General features: G+C 38.0%; 2 protein-coding genes across 2 annotated transcripts; both read right to left on the bottom strand.

The window, feature by feature from the left end:
- Nucleotides 1-2,208: 2,208 nt before the first annotated feature.
- plvapb (plasmalemma vesicle associated protein b) lies at nt 2,209-9,060 on the bottom strand. The gene is made up of 9 exons (XM_029429303.1): nt 8,551-9,060; nt 7,965-8,141; nt 7,005-7,095; nt 6,105-6,306; nt 5,784-6,003; nt 4,127-4,276; nt 3,750-3,878; nt 3,205-3,273; nt 2,209-2,420 (listed from the first exon to the last, which is right to left on the bottom strand). The coding sequence occupies exons 1-9, from the start codon at nt 8,752-8,754 to the stop codon at nt 2,412-2,414; spliced, it is 1,251 nt and encodes a 416-aa protein (XP_029285163.1). The 5' UTR covers nt 8,755-9,060; the 3' UTR covers nt 2,209-2,411.
- A 1,760-nt stretch (nt 9,061-10,820) lies between these two features.
- babam1 (BRISC and BRCA1 A complex member 1) lies at nt 10,821-17,962 on the bottom strand. Its single transcript, XM_029429304.1, is given in 10 exon segments — nt 10,821-12,102; nt 12,104-12,244; nt 12,610-12,696; nt 12,864-12,993; nt 13,097-13,121; nt 13,232-13,310; nt 13,392-13,512; nt 13,599-13,657; nt 16,403-16,902; nt 17,889-17,962. Coding segments are annotated over 10 exon segments (1,242 nt in total). The 5' UTR covers nt 17,929-17,962; the 3' UTR covers nt 10,821-12,042.
- Between the last annotated feature and the right edge of the window lie 319 nt (nt 17,963-18,281).

Genomic DNA, 18,281 nt, shown 5'->3' with positions numbered 1-18,281 from the left:
TGTGTTAAATACTAATTGACAATACAAAACCTGGGTTTTTTTTGTAAACAATGGCCACTTTGGTCCGGAAATATCTAAACAATATTATCTGGATTGCCTTAAAGTTCAGTGCAGTCGTGGTCCACAGAGGATGTATCCCAATGACTTTGGTGATCCTCTGACATTTCTTCGAGTGCCACCATGACGTTTCAATTTGTGATTTTGATTGAAATATCTCAGCAAATATTGAATGGATTCCATTAATATTTAGTACAGACATTCATGTGCCCTTCACAAGGAATTCTAATAACTTGTTTTATTTCTTATAACTTTTATTCAAGCCCCATCATCAGATCAACAATTTGACCTCTCCGATACTACAACACTAAAGATACTCCGATCGGCCTCATCTGTACTTTATGATTTTTGCTACTTAGCAAGTGTTAGCATGCTAAACAAACCGTGATTATGATAGGTGACATATAAACATTAAACCTGTTAAACATGTTAGTATTATTTTAAGACACGCAGCCAAGACATTCAGGCAAGAAACACAGAATAGACAAAGCAATATAAAAACACAGATTGAGTAAGATTGTTAAAATTATTTAAAATAATAAAATGACAAGTTTTGCTTAAATCTATCTTCTACATATTAAGATGTTTCACTGGATAATGGATGGCGCTAACAGGAGAAATCAGGGAATCGCCAAAGTCATTATGATTTCATATTTGTGCCAAATTTCATGCATTCATTTTTAAAACCTTTCACTAAAAAGCACCGATGTCAACAAGATTAGTTTGGCAATCTTTGTAATAGTTGAGATATTTCAATCTTTACCAAAGTGGTGAATAAACACCACAGACAAATTACAGTGAAGGGAGAGATGTGAATATGTAGGACCACATTTAACTTAATAAATAAGTATGTTTTAAGATTTTAACAAAGCAATTCAGTATGAATTGTGTCATCATAACCCTCAATGTATACCTTTTTAAGTGAATTAAATAAATGGACAAATCTTTAAAGATATGAGACGCAGATTAATGCTCATCACTCTTTTTTCATTTTGGAACATGACTCAGCTAATGTCTGCAAACGGTTGCAAATGAATTGCCGCAGTCTTGATGAAAACGTACATTATGTTCGCTGCAATTTTCTGAAAAGTTGGAATGGAATGATTGGACAGACTGTCTACCTGCGTGCACCCTGCTCGTGCACTCAATGCACGTCACCAGAGTCTTTCACTAGCAGCTAGTTTGACAGCTGTGAGTACTAAGATAGCCATGTTGCTTTGGAGATAGGCCTGAAGGGAGGGGCTGTCGGTGTCCTCACTTTAGGGACTTTATCTCTAGATTAAGCGACTTTTGGAGCTAGTGTTGCTGGTTTCTTTACTATCTGCATACTTCACCCTCAGACAACTACTTAATGGAATATACTGTAAAAGTCCTAGTATACTATGCCATAAAATGTCATTAAAAACGTAATAGTTTAAAGTTACATACAGTAGGGTCGCAGCAGGTGAGACCAATCCTTATCGGGGGACTGAAAGAGGGAAACAGAAGCAAGCCAAAGCAGGTAGTCCTATGGCTCAGAGCCGTCACATCTCATCGTCCTCAGTTTATGATAGGAAAGGGAAGTAGTAAAGCTTGAGAACAGTTCCTATAACAGCTACTGTACTGAACTTGTAAAATACACCATAAAAATGGCAATTCATTTACTTACAACTTTTCATCACTGAGTTAGTCATAACAACTAGAACTTCCAGTCTTATTCATGTCAGATTTCTTCCTTCTGAATTCTGATTTTTAATATTTAGGACTGCTCACAGCTCTAGGGATGTGATGAGTTTATGACTTGGTCATGGTCGCTGTATGTATTGTTATCCGGGTATCGGAAGAAATTCAAACATTAAATTCTGTGTGAATGGGCGCTATTTTAAGAGCATTCTGTTTATAGCAGCCAGTGAGCAGCTGCTGCCCAAAGTCCTGTCTGAGCCTTTGTTTAATTTGTTATGACGGAGAGACGAACGAGACTGAGGACATTACAGTTCAGGACTGACTCAGTTTTGGTTAATTTATTTTAATTCCAAATAAAAGATTTGCAGAACTACAGAAACCACAATGACACTTAATAGAACATATTTACACCAGTGTCATGGACATTATTACATTTACCTTGGAAGATACCAAGGCTTTTCACAGTAAATGTTGAAACTCAAACACAAGTAAAAACACAAATGAATCTTTTATTCCAAGTCGAGCCAAACAAAGCATGCACAGGCCAACAACAGTAAATGTTGTTCATGTGGCCTCAGAGTATTTACAGGTTGAAGTGTGTTGTATTAGAAATATATACATGTCCTTATAAAAATTCTTTAAAGGCTAAATGTTGATCACTGTTCCTTCAGTTATTTCTCTGCCGGTTCGTTTCATCTCCCCTTCAAGACAAAACATTGATAATTATAATTAAATATCAATGACAGCAATGTTAAGGGCATTTACAAAATCAAATATATACAATATGAGGTGCAAGCATTGAGAAAGGGCTAAAGTTTGTCTGTTTTGTGCTGTTTTTAGCACGGCTCCAGGGACCATAACGTCTGTCGGTCGTTCCACCACTTTGACATGCATTCATGTTCCTCAGAGGATGAATCCTACTGACTTTGGTGATCCTCTGACTTTTCCTCATTATGTTCACAACTATTGGATGCATTGAAATTTGGGACACACATTCATGTCCCCCTCAGGATTAACTGCAATCACTTTGGTGATCCCTTCACTTTTCACATACTGCTACCATCAGGTCAAAATATGTAAACTGACCAATACTTTGGTTTATTAACAAAAAACTGCAAAACTAAAGACCTTCTCATCAGGCCTCAGCTGTTCTTTTTGTAGAGAGCAAATAAGCTAATGTTAGCATCATGGTAAACATTTCACCTGTCTAACATCAACCTGTTAGAATGCCGACGTTAGCATTAAGCTCAAAGCACCGCTGTACAGCCTCATATTACAAATAATAAAATATATAATATAATATAATAATAAAGGTTTCAGCAGTTTCGCAATGAATACCACAAATAACTATAATAAAAGATGAAACTGTTACTGTATTTTGCTCATTATTCATATTAGACCTAAATGAAATTGCATGGTCTGTACAGTCAACAAAAACACAAAATATGACACTGATTACGGTATTTATTCTAATATAAAGTTTACCGTTGGAGTTTTGATGACGCCAGGTGCTCCAATAGAGGCCTGTAGGCTTGAAGCTTTAGGAACACCGGGCTGGAAAACAAGATAAAAACAAAGATAATCTCAGTATTATTTAACATAACATACAGTTTCACATCTTTGCAGCTTTTTCAGACTGTGCATGGACACCTACACCTCACACTCATAACTGTGGGGTTTCAAATTGGGCATTTTGTGAACTTATGACTTATGAACTTTTCCTCTGTTATCTTGCCTGTCCATCCTTCCTGCCACCCTCAGATTCTTCTTTTCTGCTGAGTCCACACGCACAACCTTACCTCTGCACTGCTGTCTAAATAATTTGTTGAGTAAATCTTATTAAAAAGCACGGGGGTTGCATACACTCAGAGAGCCAAATACAACACATTTAGCTCGATTTTCTTTTAAGAGTAGATTAGATCAATTCTCCGACATGAGTGAATGAAGGCTTGAAACCATTTATGGGCGCTGCCTTCCCTAATTTCCTTTCACATGTTTGTACAGAGCAAATGGCTCTGTGTTTATTTTACCTTGACATTGGGCTGAGCAGAGAGCATTCGCTGGAGGTTCTGAAGCTCTCTATCTCTCAAGGCCAAACTCTCTTCCTGCAGCTTCTTCTGTTGTCTCAGATTGTTCTGCTCAATCAGTAATTTCTCCACCTGAACAAAATATAGATAAAGCATAAAGAAAAAAGGTCATACTACCCCCTCATGTCCTTCATGCTGTATGATTAAAGGTATCGTTAAAACAGACAAAACAGGAGAAGATTATCATTCATTGTACAATAGCAGTCACAGTTTTATATCCAGATACTGAGGAAATCAGCTTGTTCCATGGATCTCTCCCTTGGTTCCCATTTCCCACCCACACAAGCACATGCACACATCTTTGCACAAACATAAACTACCTGGTCGTCATGAGTCTTTTGCTTCAGCTGTAGTTGATTAGCGGTTTCGTTGGCCGTCTGTCTGCGAGTGCGTTCACACTGCTGCATTTCAGAAGTCAAATGTGAGTTTTGCACCTCCAGACGACTGGACATGGCTTGGATCTCAGCCACCTGGAGGAAGAAAAGCATTTTTATTTTGATGCCACTTTTAAATGTACTGTTTTTGTAGACTGCAGCACAAATTCAGTCACTGAGTTATAATGTGCTTGAAGAATGTGTCACTTCGACTGGACCAAATATGTTACCAGGTGCCTTTACATAATCGTTTTGATTTTCCATGTGTCTATTTCTATCTGTTTCTTCACATTTACATTGAAATTCTCCCTTAGGGACACAGCAATGTTAATGCTGCTCTAAATCAGCCATTGAGGTGCCTGTGACTTGTTTGTAATTCTTATTGAGTTTTGTGTATTTATATAAAAGCCAATCCAGGGATCTATCTCGGAACGGGCCCTGCAAACTAGCTTTGGCTACAAATGCTGCGGTATGTACTGTTGGCCCATGTTATATATACTTATCCCTATAAAAACAAGCATGAATAGAATACAATTGGTTTATAATTGTGTCTGCATGGGGAATAAAATGATAAAAAAAGGTTTCAAAAAAGTTTACAATTACCAGCTGACTTCTGACAAAGAAGGAGACAACACATTAATTACATTTGGCTCTGAAGAGCAAAACAAGCTGCTTGCTGAGGGTACGTTTTGTTGTCCTGCACTGTACTGCTGTATCAGCAGAGACACACTCTTCACCTCTGCTTTGACCCTGAGTTTGCCTCAGATGACGCATGTCTCTTTAGCTGTAGATTTATCATGAATGACGAAGCGGATAGACTTCCTCCCTAGAGAAACTGGTTTCCTATTCAATTTGTTCTTTGGAATATTCCATCAGAGTTTAAGCAGAGTTTAAAAAGCAGGTTGAAAACTGATTACAATATCAAGGCACTGTTTTGAGTAAGCCTATTTTATGCTACTTTATACTTCTACTCCACTACATTTGAAAGAGAATTATTCTACTTTTTACTCAACTGGAATTATTTGACAGCAAGTTACTTTTCTGATTAAGATATTCCATTAAACATAGGATAAGCTTATAAAAGACAATCTATTGTTAAAGATAAGACCAGTGGTTCCCTACCCTTTGAACGATTTCCCCTGTAAACTGATCAGTTTCATTTAAATAAGCAAAACTGTGAGAACAAACAAACTAATGTGTAAAGCAGAATTATTTTCTTCTAACTTGCCTCATTAATGATCATGAGACCTTTGGATTTATCTTGTGATACTCTCAAAGGAGTAGTCCCCTAGATTCCAATTTGTACTACTTCTAGTAACTAGTCTACGTTTGATACTTTGAGGATTTGTTGCTGATGAGACTTTTGTACTTTTACCTCAGTAGGATTCTGAATGCAGAACTTTTACTCGTAGACGATCCGAGTATGTCTTCCCCCTTATGATATACTTATATATGAGTCTATATATAAACTTCTATAAACGCTTTACTCTCTCTTGAGGCTGTGTATTCCAGTATACTCTGAGTGGAGTCCATCCATCTGTCATTTTAAATAATAACATCAAATCATTACACGTCCTGGAATCATAACATATGGTGCACACACCTTGTTGCCCACGTTGTCTAAATACAGCTGGAACTTGTTCTCCACGTCTCTGGACAGGTTCGTGCAGCTGTTTCTGATCTTCTCCATGTGTTCCTGCTGACTCTCGCAGGTGAGGTGAAAGGTCAGCTGGTGAGGGAACAGGTTGTTGATCTTTTTCAGGAAATCGCTGGTCACCGTTTTGATCCCGTCCAAAGAGTGAGCAAAGTCCTCTTTGCACTTCCTGGTTGAGCGTTTCAAAATGTGAAATCAAAAACTTTAACGTGTTTATTATTCAAATGTTCAGATGAACACACAAGGAGCAGACGGAGAAACAGACAGTACCTGGTGTAGGTGGTGAGCTGCTCCTTCAGCAGGGTGTTCTCCCTGCGCAGGGTGACGACCCCCTGGTGGTGCGTGTCTCGGTCTTTGCGGGCGTCGTCTCTCTCCTGGCTCAGGTACTGGACCATCTGGGTGAAGTTTGCCCCGATGAGGTTTATCATGGCTTTCTGTTGAGCGTTCAGAGTCTGCAAAGTCTTCATTTCACCTGGAGAGTGCAATAAAAACAGTTTTATCACAGGAAAGCATAAATAGACATTTTCTGTGTTTATTGATATTCGGGTATTATTTTCTAATAAGTCACTCTTTACAAAGTGTAACTAATGGTGCTGCTAATGTTTAGTGAATCATTTAGTAATGTTTTATAGATCAAACAATAGTAAGATGAACTTTTGTGTTGCCAGGATGTGAAAAATGTGAAACAAGTCCCTAATAATCAGGTTATTATTCATCTTCTCACTTTCTTATAAGTCTACCAGTATAAGTGTTGATAAGTAATTAAAAGAGGGTATGATATAATCAACTAAACCGTCAATAAATACCAGCCAGAGAGACTTTTCATAACCCTACAAGCCACAAGTTATTAATGTCTTGTAACTGACCTATACAACATTAACATGTAATATATAAATAAAGAAATAAAGATGAACCATAATAAAGCCATTAATTAAAATGTACAAACCCTGTATGAAGGGTGCCTTATTAGGAAGTGGTACCAATATTTATATTTACTTTACTTGCAACCATCTAGTCTTATATTCTCCACATAAACTTACATTTATTCCACATATAGGCCTACAGTATATATTATATTACACATAAATTCAATATTGACTGCATTTCTTCAGTATTAAAGCATTTGACTAAATGCCCCATTAGAATAAAGTGTAGAATTAGAGTACATACCGCTATTAGTGACCACAGGAGGGCGCTGGATCGGAGTCATGGGACAACGCACCATGCCTTGTGTTAATGTAAACATTCTCTCACAGTTAGCCTATACATGAAAAAATATAGATTAATTCACAGTTTTATTTTATTAACATAGTGATTAATAGTGGTGGAATATACTATAACTATAATATAAGTACATTTACTCATCTACTAATACTTAAGTACAAATCTGAGGCGCTTTACTTGAATATTTTTATTTTATGCTCCTTTATACTTCTACTCCAACGCATTTTAGGGAAGAATATTAATCTTATACTCTATTACATTTATCTGAAGTCTTTAGTTACTAGTTACTTTAAAAATGAAGATTTTGCGTACAACACATCTTATTAAGTATGATGCTTTGTTGCAGATTCAACAGTTTAATTGGTTAATGGATGAGACGATTGACAGGTCATGGTTCCAGCATCTCTAATGCGAGGTTGTTGTTTTTAGGTGTGATTATTTTAATAATTCTAGGCTATTTTATTTTTCTGTTTGTCAAATAGTTGGACGAATCAAGCAGCGTGAAATTCTGATTTCCTTTTCAAATTTTACAAACCAAACTATCAACCAATATATTAACTAAGAAAAGTATCTTTCATCATCAGTGGCAGCCTTATAAAATAAATACCTGCACAAATACAACAGTAAAAGGGTGCTTTTACATTAACTATTAATGGAATATTTCTACAGACAGGTATTAGTACTTTTACTTAAATAAAGGATCTGAATACTTCCTCCAACACTGGTCACCAACAGGAACACTTGATCAAAGCCTAAAGAAATAGTCATGTTGAATAATTTGTAACTTACTTTTTTACCTTCATTTGTTCTGAGCATTGTTCAAAGATGATTTAGAGGTGTTAAAACAGCTGAACAAAACGATCTGCTTCTCTTTGCATTACATCAATCAATCAGTCATCTACTTACTATTTTTTTTTTTAGCGTATATACTGTGTTGTTGCCATCAGTCTTCAGCTTCACCAACTCTGTCTCCAGAGCAGCTTTCTCAGCTGTGCGAGCTCCCAGCTGAGTTCCCAGCTCGCCTTTCTCCTTTCTCAGCTGGATGTTGTTCTCACTCAGCCTGTTGAAGTTCAACTCCAGGTCCTTCAGAATAATAATCAGATCCGCCAGCATTATCATCGCTGTACTTTACAGCTCTGAACATATTATATATATAAATATATATACACATTTTATATATTATAATGTGTGTCAGAAACATAACAGACGAGGGAGGATGAATGCTGCCTGCACAAACACCAACAGTTTGATCAAAACCTTCTGCACAAATAATTCCCTCTGATTCTTAAAGCCTTATTAAGTCTCTTTTAGTCCCCTTCCACTAAAACATGTGGTTTGCTTATTGTTACCTCACTTGGAAGTAGATGGAATTGTAACAGTTGTTTGTGGAGAAACTATATCAGACACAAATTATTATTGAAAGCCAAGTCTCAAAACAAGTTGAGGGGGACCTTTATCTGTCAAAAGAAACTGAGTAAAAGAAACCACTGACCTGGACCCTCTTCTCCTCTGCAGACTTCTCCGGCTGTCCATAAATGAGGAAAAGCACCAGGCTGACGATGATCAGAGACTGGATCAGAGAGGAAAAGAAGAAGACGATCCTCATGTAGTAGCCGCAGCTCTTTCCTTTGGGCTTGTGCAGGGGCTGCCTTGCCTCCAAGCCAAACTTGGCCCGGGAGTAGCTGGAGCTGTACATGACTGTTGGAGGTGAAATGGTGGCAGCTGCTTACTGAAGATCTAAGCAGGAACTATTTTTTGCTAAAAATCCACAAGGTTTCTGTTCCAATGTGATCTTTTCTGCAGAGCAGGTGCTGAGGCTTCAAGGTGAACGCTATCGAGCATAAATGGAAGAAAGACCAGTGGTGAGATGTTGGCTTCTCCGTCTTCTGGGGCTCTGCCACACTGCCAGGGTGCAGAAACACATGCAGAAATGACATGTATGGATGGATGTAAACAATGACCCGTAGGTGTGTAAAGGGGCCATGTTTATAAATGCTGCTGGAGACACACTTCCAGTCCATCCTGGCCCTCCCCTCCCTCCCCTCCTCTTCCCTCTCCTCCCTCACCGACCTCTGTCACAGTTACAGCCTCCAGCTGCACCACTAACAAAACTACCACAAATGTTCCGGGTGGTTGGGAGATTGTTGTGACAGAAAGATTAAATTAAGTTTTAAGATCCCCTTCAGACATGCTTTAGGACAAATAAAAATACTCTGCTTGGAATAATAATTTGTGTCTAATATGATTTAAATAGAAAAGAAAATCTGGAGCTTTGAATATGCAAACATTTTTTCTCTTCAAAAGTTTAACTAATTGACAAAAGAGGTCCTCCACTGTACTTAAAAGTCCATTCTCAGAGTATGTGCATTAGCAGCCTTTCTAACCGATACAAAGTCTTATTTTGAGTATCAACACCTGGATTGAAAGAAAGAAAGAAAGAAATGGACCATCATTATGTTCTGAGCCCATGAATACTTGCTGCAGTAATTGTGTCTCTGCTTCTCTTGTGTGCATGTGAGCAACTCAATAGTTCAGAGAATTCACACAATCAACATTTATTTATCAATAAAAATGTTTTTTAAACAAAGGTCAGGTGCTCATGTCTTATTTTTCCTCTTCTTATGTATATGTGTAAAAGCTTTTGCTTCCTGTAATCAGATAATAGAATAAAACAAACCAATGGTGAACAGATTGACAGATTTGTGTTGCTGCTTACTCTGCAGTGTTGGAAGATACTATACTGTAAAAATACTCTTAAGTAAAAGTCCTGCATTCCAAAATGTTATCACCTTATCAGCAACATGTACTTGAAGTATCAAAAGTATTTACTTTGCATATTGAATTCTTATTACCGACGCACGTTTGCAGGATTTTAATGTTGAATTTGGCCAAGATAGAACTTATTTTAGCTCATTTATACATATATACTTTTGGGTAAGGCTGGATTACCACCTAGCAAAAAGGCAACATGGGCCCAAAAACACATTTCTGTTCCGGGGCCCCCTCACTAGTTATTCCAGGCAAGCTGGGTATTTTACCAAATTATAATGCATCATACATTTTTTTAATAATCACGTTTTATATGCAAAAATGTTGCAAAAGTTACTAAAGTCGTCAGATAATTCTGGTGGAGTAAATATTGCCCTCTAAAATGTAGTCTAAGCATAAAATATCATCAAATGTAAATATTGAATATCTTGTATATATACACAAGTATCTTGAGTAAATGCAGTTATTTTCCAGCACGGTCTGCAAAAGAAATTAAAGATCACCCATCAGTGCCATATTTAAATATACTACATAATTCCTGATCATATTCCCCTGTTGGTGGATGAACAATGTAAGCCATGTGAGGAGTAAAGCAGAAAATACCAAACAAAAAACAAAAAGAATTCCACCATATCCTGTTCCAAGCACGGAAAGGAGTCATGGCAGTGGAGGAGTGAAAGAATGAAAACAATAGGGACCTGTCATTCTTCAGGCATGAGGGAATAACAAATTCTCCCTGCAGTGCAGACACACTGGATCCCCCCCACGCTGTTCAGTGGTGATGACGTGAGGAACAGCCGGCTCTTCTGGGGATGTGTGGGAAAGGGGAAAGGTCCTCTGAGCTGGGGTTTTCCTGCTCCCCATTGTCTCCCTGACAACCTGTCTTCACCGGAAAAAAAAAACTAATTTATATTGGAGTGACAGAAAATGAGTAACTATCAGGAGCCAGGGCAGACATTGGATAAACTTCTGAACAAAAACAGGAAACCAAACTGTTGAAGACTGACCTCTTTAGTGAACTGACCAGACACATGTAGGGTAACAAGAAAATATATATTTACCACTGAAGTAATATTCAAGCTATAGGTGGATAACAGATAAGGTTTTCAACAGAAGCTGCTTAATCACACAGGTCTGTAGATTCAGAAATTAGACACAGATGACGAAGCTCGACAGTGAAGATATATGGAGATTTAACGCATTAAAGTTTAGCAAAACAGACAGAATGATGACTTTGACTGATCAAAGCAGAAACAAATGTATCAAAGCTGACACCTGGATGTAGTGACTATAAAACAAATGTGACTTCTCTCTACCCTCATGAACCACAGCAGCTTTTAAATTGGTTCTGATCTCTGGAGGGACTTTGCTGCCATCTCCTGACAAAAACATAGAAAGCACATATGAAAATGAAAAATGTGATCATGCTTTTTTTTTTTATATTCAGAAACGACTTCAAAAAGTTGATCCGAACAATGTGCTTCAAGTGCAGCTAGACTGGCAGTACGAGGGGCCTTTTTCACAATCAATCTATCAATGCCACAGAGATCATTGGCAAAAGAGGGGCCGCTTCTACGTTACTGTACATTCTTTCATTGTCCGTGACATATCAGCTAAAGATTAAAAACAACCCCTTATAAAATAGAAAATACATTAAGACAGGCAACAAAAGGTGGAAATTAACAACTAAAAAGGGAAGGCAATATTACAGAAGATACAGTACATCATATAACAGTTCGTCTCAAAAGGCCAGCTATCAAAAACTGTCACATGCACTGATTTCACCCTTTAAGACTTAGACAGATCAGTGTGCTCGAAGATTTGAAAGAAAAAAACAAATGGCAAGGGAGTGAGTTTAACAAAGCCTAATGCTTTAACCATCTTCATTTCTTTATTCTTTATCTTCTCCTTGTGTCCCATCTGAAAGCCACTTAATGACATCATGCCCAGTTTTATAGCTAACAACTGGATCATTTTATTTCTTCCCCATTCATTCTTTTATGGAAACACAATGTTTGAGTTAATCGTGATCTGCTGACGCCCTTTGGTTTCTGTAAAACACCTGGTTTTCCCAAATATTCTTACAAAGTATTGCTCTGCAGCAATCAGTTAATGGAAAAAACCTCAGTAGTACTTGGAAAATCCCCGTCCCTTTCTAATAAACTACAGTGTGCGAATTTCACAGAGAAACAGGGCGTTGTGAGTGTGTCCAGTTTTAGACCGTTGCCTCAATGTCCTGGGGGTCTTCCCCCTCCAGCAGGCTGTAAGAGGCGTGGACTCTGGAAAGGTCTTTGTAAAGGGTGAGCCAGAAGTTTGGCCATGCAGTTGTGCAGCTCGATGGCGGGTCCACTCAGGGAAACCTCGAAGCGATAGCACATGCCCTTAGAGTCCAGGTTGCAGAAGGAGGTGTAGTTGTCCTGGAAACAGAAAACATACCACATAGTTGAAACTCACAACATCCCTTCACACTGTGCAGGCTTAGTAAGATGGACAGAAGTACTTAAAGTAATTCACAAAAGAATTTCAGGAAAGAAATTCCCAATGTGACCTTCTGGCGGTCTCTCTCACAGCACTGATACCAGATGTTAAACTGTATTCTGTACTACTGAAACACACTGATGATACACCACACCAAAAGAAAGTCCCTTGAGCCAAATTTGTGATTTGTGATATTGGGCTATACATTTAAAACTGACATTACAAACAAACTTCAGCCAAAACTTCAGCATTCTGGTACAAAATCAAAAGAGATCATTGTCTCTTCATCAGTGTATTCACTCACCCTCCAGCTGCTCTCATCCCCCTGCTCTTCCACACCATTGTGCAGGTACACCACATCAAAGAAGAAATATGGAGACTGCAGCATTTTCTGTGGCAGGAAACAAGAACGAGCAAGACTTTCACTTCAATGTAAAGTAAATGCACTTCTCAAAACAACCTTCAACATAATAAAAGAGAAAAAATCATTAAACATTAAAAATAAATAAATGTACTCAAAAGGAATAAGAGGGATGTCTCAGCAGTCATCATACTTACAGTAAAAGCCTCTGAAGGGTTGAACTGAAGCTGTCCTGTATGACGGCTGTAGATGAGCACAGTCCGCACCACATATGGAGGAGGGATGGTCTGAACATTGTCCATTGACGGGAGCTCGATCTTCTGACGACTACGAAGAAAACAGAAGAAGAGATGACAGAAAACACTTCTATGTCACGTTTCATGTATTTACATGTAGAGACCAAAAAGATTTATAGTCAGACATAACTTACATTACATTAAGAAGATCTTCAAGGTCTACAGAGGACTGTTAAGGCTAACATTAAACAACTAGAATGTATTTAATGTCCAATGTATCACATTTATCTTCATTGTTTAAGAGTTGTTTGTTTTGAATGAAAGGATACTGAAGGACTCGCACACATTGGTCTCAAGGTCATACAGACAGCTGCACAGCTCCCTGGGGTCAGAGGTGAAGCCTGACAACTGAGGCACATACACACAAATATTAGAAGACAGTATTCTAGTATACGGTATGTAATATTTGGAACAGATTAAAATACTTACCCACAGAGCGTCATCATTGACTACTACCAGGGCAAACTCATGGCGTTTGTCGATCTTGTGTTTAGTTCTGACAAACATCTCGATCATCTTCTGGGATATGTTCAGGGCATTCGTTTTAGTCCTAAATGGAAAGATGAGTTAGGCAGTGATGGCAATGAAATACGAGCACTGAGGAATAAAGGTTTACTTTGCTGTACTGTAGCTTACCCGTTAAAAGACTCCAACTTTGGCAAAGACATCTCTTCGGAAAGGTCCAAGCAGATGATCTGCCATGAGGAAGACAACACCAGTATAAGACTTAAAGGGATAGTTTGGATGTTTTTGAAATGGGTTTGAATGAGGAATCAGGAATTCTCAGAGCTGATTTCACTCAGCATCACTAGATGTGAAAGAATAATCCTGCATGACCTAAATATTCACGTAAATAAGAAGAATGATCCCAAGACTATTGAACTTGAAAAGTTACTAGACAGCTACGATCTAAAACAAAATATCAGTGAACCCACTCATCAGCATGGTAACACACTAAAACCAAAAGAGAGACAGTAGTCAAAACAAGAATACTAGATGACACAGCAAAGGAAACATTCTTTAACATCATGAGATCATTTGAGCCATGCTCAGACTGCTCCTTAAATTTCATGGTTGAAAATCTAAACAACACCTTGTCATCTCCCCTGGATACTGTTGCTCCATTAAAGGTCAAAAAGAAATCGACTGACAGAATCTCCCCATGGTTAAACAACAGCAATGTTACTCAGACTAAGAGGACTTGTAGAGCAGCTGAACAAAGGTGGAGGAAAACTAAGCTCACAGTTAACTATGATATCTACAAAGAATCAATGGCTGCCTATGGTAAAGCAATGCAGCTGGCAAGAAAGGATTACCTTTCTAAGATTATCACAGAGAATGTTGGAAATTCTAGAATACTATTAACCAACTACTGAACACTGCCCCCACCCCTCCGCAGTCCTCTGCATCAGTGTGAAGAACTCGCATTGTTCCTCAATAATAAAATAACTTCAATCAGAGCCAGCATCACTCATGATGCAGACACAGACACATCTGCAAACATTGTGATGTAACCATGGGAACATTAACCTGCATCACATTAACTGAGCTTCATAAAACTGTGATGGAATGTAACTCCTCCACCTCTTGTGTTGACCCGATACCTACAGCATTCTTTAAGCGGATATTCGACTGCATTTCAAGTCAGCTCATCCAAAACGCTGCAGCGAGGCTGCTGACTAGAACCAAGAGGAGAGACCACATCAGTCCAGTGTTAGCCGCTCTACACTGGCTTCCAGTAACTTTTAGAATTGACTTTAAGGTCCTCCTTCTTGTATACAAAGCCCTAAACGGAACTGCACCAAGTTACACTGCCAACTCTCTAATAAACTATGTGCCCCCAAGAACATTACGATCATCCACTACTGGTTTATTAAATGTTCCCACAAACATCCAAAAGAAAACTGGGGATGCAGCCTTTAGCAATTATGCACCAAAGCTACAGAACACTTTACCTGCAGACATTAGGGAGGCAGGCTCGCTCAATATCTTCAAAAGTAAACTGAAGACATATCTTTTTACTTTAGCCTTTTAATAGTGATATTTTATATCTCTTTACTTTAGCCTTTTAATAGTGATATTTTATATCTCTTCACTTTAGCCTTTTAATGATGATATTTTATATCTCTTTACTTTAGCCTTTTAATGGTGATATTTTATATCTCTTTACTTTAGCCTTTTAAAAGTGATATTTTATATCTCTTCACTTTAGCCTTTTAATGGTGATATTTTATATCTCTTTACTTTAGCCTTTTAATGGTGATATTTTATATCTCTTTACTTTAGCCTTTTAAAAGTGATATTTTATATCTCTTCACTTTAGCCTTTTAATGGTGATATTTTATATCTCTTTACTTTAGCCTTTTAATGGTGAATTATTACTGGTTTAACATTGAATGTGTAAAGGTAACTAGGATACATTTTCAGAGTGTGTATTTTTGAAAAACTTGAGATCAAATAGACTGTGTTTCCACGGGAACAAGAGGAAGTTTCTCTGATAAATGTGTTTACATGTTCTTTACACAATTAGTGGAAAAGTGAAAGATTAAAGAATATATTGGAGAAAAACTGGCTTTAACCGATAGGTTTCATTACACTTAACAAACAAGGGTTTGTTTATGAAGCGGGCTTTAACCAAGCTATTTTAGACTATTTTAATTCGGCTATTTTTATAATGGTACTTCAGACTCATTTACATCAACACTGTGATTATTGTACTGTAAATGCTCTTATTCTGTCCTTGTACTAATTGTTATGTTTTTGCTGTGAAGCACTTTGGGCTGCAATTCTTGTATGAAAGGTGCTATAAAAATATAGCTTATTATTATTATTATTATTATTATTATTATTATTATTATTATCCAGTCAGTTTATTACCTACAGTAGATGGCAGTTTGGAGAAACAGACAGGAGTACCAGCACGGAAGCTAAACAATGTACGTCTGTGTACTGAGGCAGCAGGCAAATGTATTTTAGCCACCTAAAAAAATCAATATAAGTTTAAGTGTAAACTATAAGAAGAATATTTTCTTCGCTTTACCTTGCTGTCAGACAGCCCTTTCAAATGAGAAACTGAAGCCGTTATCTAGTCTCTCTTCAAAGCCACCAGACTCCTTTGACAAAAACAGTCATTTTAACTTGCAGAACATGGAAGTTGCTGGTCTGCCGCTAGTATTTGGTGTTTTAAAGGGTTAGTTTCTATTAATTTCTATTTAAATCACAACATATCGCCTTGCTTACAGTATTTCAGTATATTCAATTATAATCTCTGTATCATATATGTATTGCATCGCCAGATTCTTGCCAATAGCCTGCACTACACTGACAATGGATAAGTACCTCATACAACCCCACTCCAAAACTATCCCTTTAAAGTGAAACTTGAAAGTAAGGTTTGATTTTCATGTGAAACATAAATCTAAACTGTAATGTGGGCCTACCACTTTCTCTGGACAGTTGACACGGGGAACTTTGAGCTGGTACTCTGCTGGTGGAGGGATGGGGGTTGTCAATGTGGGCTGCTGCTGTGTGGGCTTTGGCCTCTCTTTAGCTGCAACCGCAGCAGTGGATAGTGGCACTGTGGCAGTGGCTGCAGCTGTTGCTGCTGCTGCTGTTGCTGCTGTTGCTGCAGCTGCTGCTGCTGCTGCACTGGCTGCAGCTGCTGCTACTGCAACAGGGGCTGGAGTCTGAGCTGCAGCTGTCGAGACGGTCGTGGTGGTGGAACTGGGAGGAATGTCAATGGTTGAAGCCTCGCCCTCGCCCTCAACACGACTCCCCACAGCGGGCTGAGATATGTTGGGGTTACTGTTTCCTCCGAGGCTGCCCGTGCTGCTGCGACGGTCCTCAGCACCTTCAGGGTTGGAGCGTGTCCGAGGTCGCAACTCCACAACATGCTCCTCTCCATCTGCTGGGCCCGGCTCTGGCGTCTCCATGGAGGTTGCTACGGAAGTGAAGACGATCAGTTGGATGGCAAGTTAGTTTAGTCATGAAGAAGAAACTGTTATCTTACCTAATCTTATATGCCAAACAATTCCAAACATTAGCCAAACTCAACCACCCAGTTCAATATAAACTGTTGTACTGTACGTGTCCTAATGTTGTAATGCCTGTATGTTTTAACACTGTCCCATTGTCCTTTGTCTTCTAGTAATGCTTTATTGCACCAATTGCCTTACATCTCTTTAAAATGTTGTAATTGTAGTAATTGCACCAATTTAAAAATAAAGAAAGTATAATCACATCTGTAACCCCAATTCCTTTGAATCATAATTTGGTTTATTGAGTAGGTATTACATACAAAGAATTTGCATTGGTGTTTGGTGCATAACAATAAACATAGTTAGAGTAAATAAAAGACAAGTATTGGAACAGTCAAGTTACACACAAATAAAATAGAAAAAGTGAAAAATATGTTCAATGTATCTGTTTTGAAAATAAAGAGCTGTACAGTTTTGAGAAGGAATGTGTCAAATATTGTCCAATAATGTGCAAAGGTTTACAGTATAATGTATGGAGAATATGTGCAATTATGTACAGAGATGATGGTCCAGATGTGCGTTAATGCAACATTGTAGCTAACAGGAATAACAACAACGGAAGTGTTTCAGCTTTACATGATGGATAGTTTAGTCAGAAAAGCATCAATCAATGCGTCCAGAAAGCCGGACAGCGAGTCCCCCAGCTAACACAGGTGATGTCTGATGACAGCGCAATAGCAATGTGAGCTGTTAGCATTAGCTGCAAGAGAAATTAGTGCAAAGCAGACGAGTCGAGACGTATGAAATGTTTTATGTTAATATAATCAAGTAGACTTACGTGATAAGTAGCTGTGACACTTTTAATATTCAAATAGAGTGAAAGTCATTGAAAGTTGTAAAATATTTCAACGACGAGCTAACATTTGTTTTGATCGGACAACTTCCTTACCGGAAATGATCAAATCCGGAACTGGGAAGTGTAAGTGCATTTTGGGTAATGAAGTTTAACGAGAAGGTTATGCTTTTCTGTCGCTTCTCCTCCTCTGTTCCTAATGGATACTATAGTGATCATTTAAATTGTAAAAAAATGAATTCATTTAGTAAAATCTGAAAATGATTCATTTTGCACATCTTGTATTCCACTGTATTGCCTGATGCACAAATACTCACCAGGCTGAACAAATATAAAATATTATTATTACTATTAAAGTATTACTAGATTTAAAATAAGTCCCTAAATTAAAAGCAAACTGGTGCTGAATATATGATCTTGTATAATTTATTTTGTTTGTTTTTAGTTGCTGACCTGTTGGCACCATTCTGCAGAATCTGGCTCAATACT

This window comes from Cottoperca gobio, chromosome 4 (genome assembly GCF_900634415.1).
Source record: "Cottoperca gobio chromosome 4, fCotGob3.1, whole genome shotgun sequence".
NCBI lineage: Eukaryota > Metazoa > Chordata > Actinopteri > Perciformes > Bovichtidae > Cottoperca > Cottoperca gobio.
This window is presented reverse-complemented; position numbering and strand designations above follow the sequence as displayed.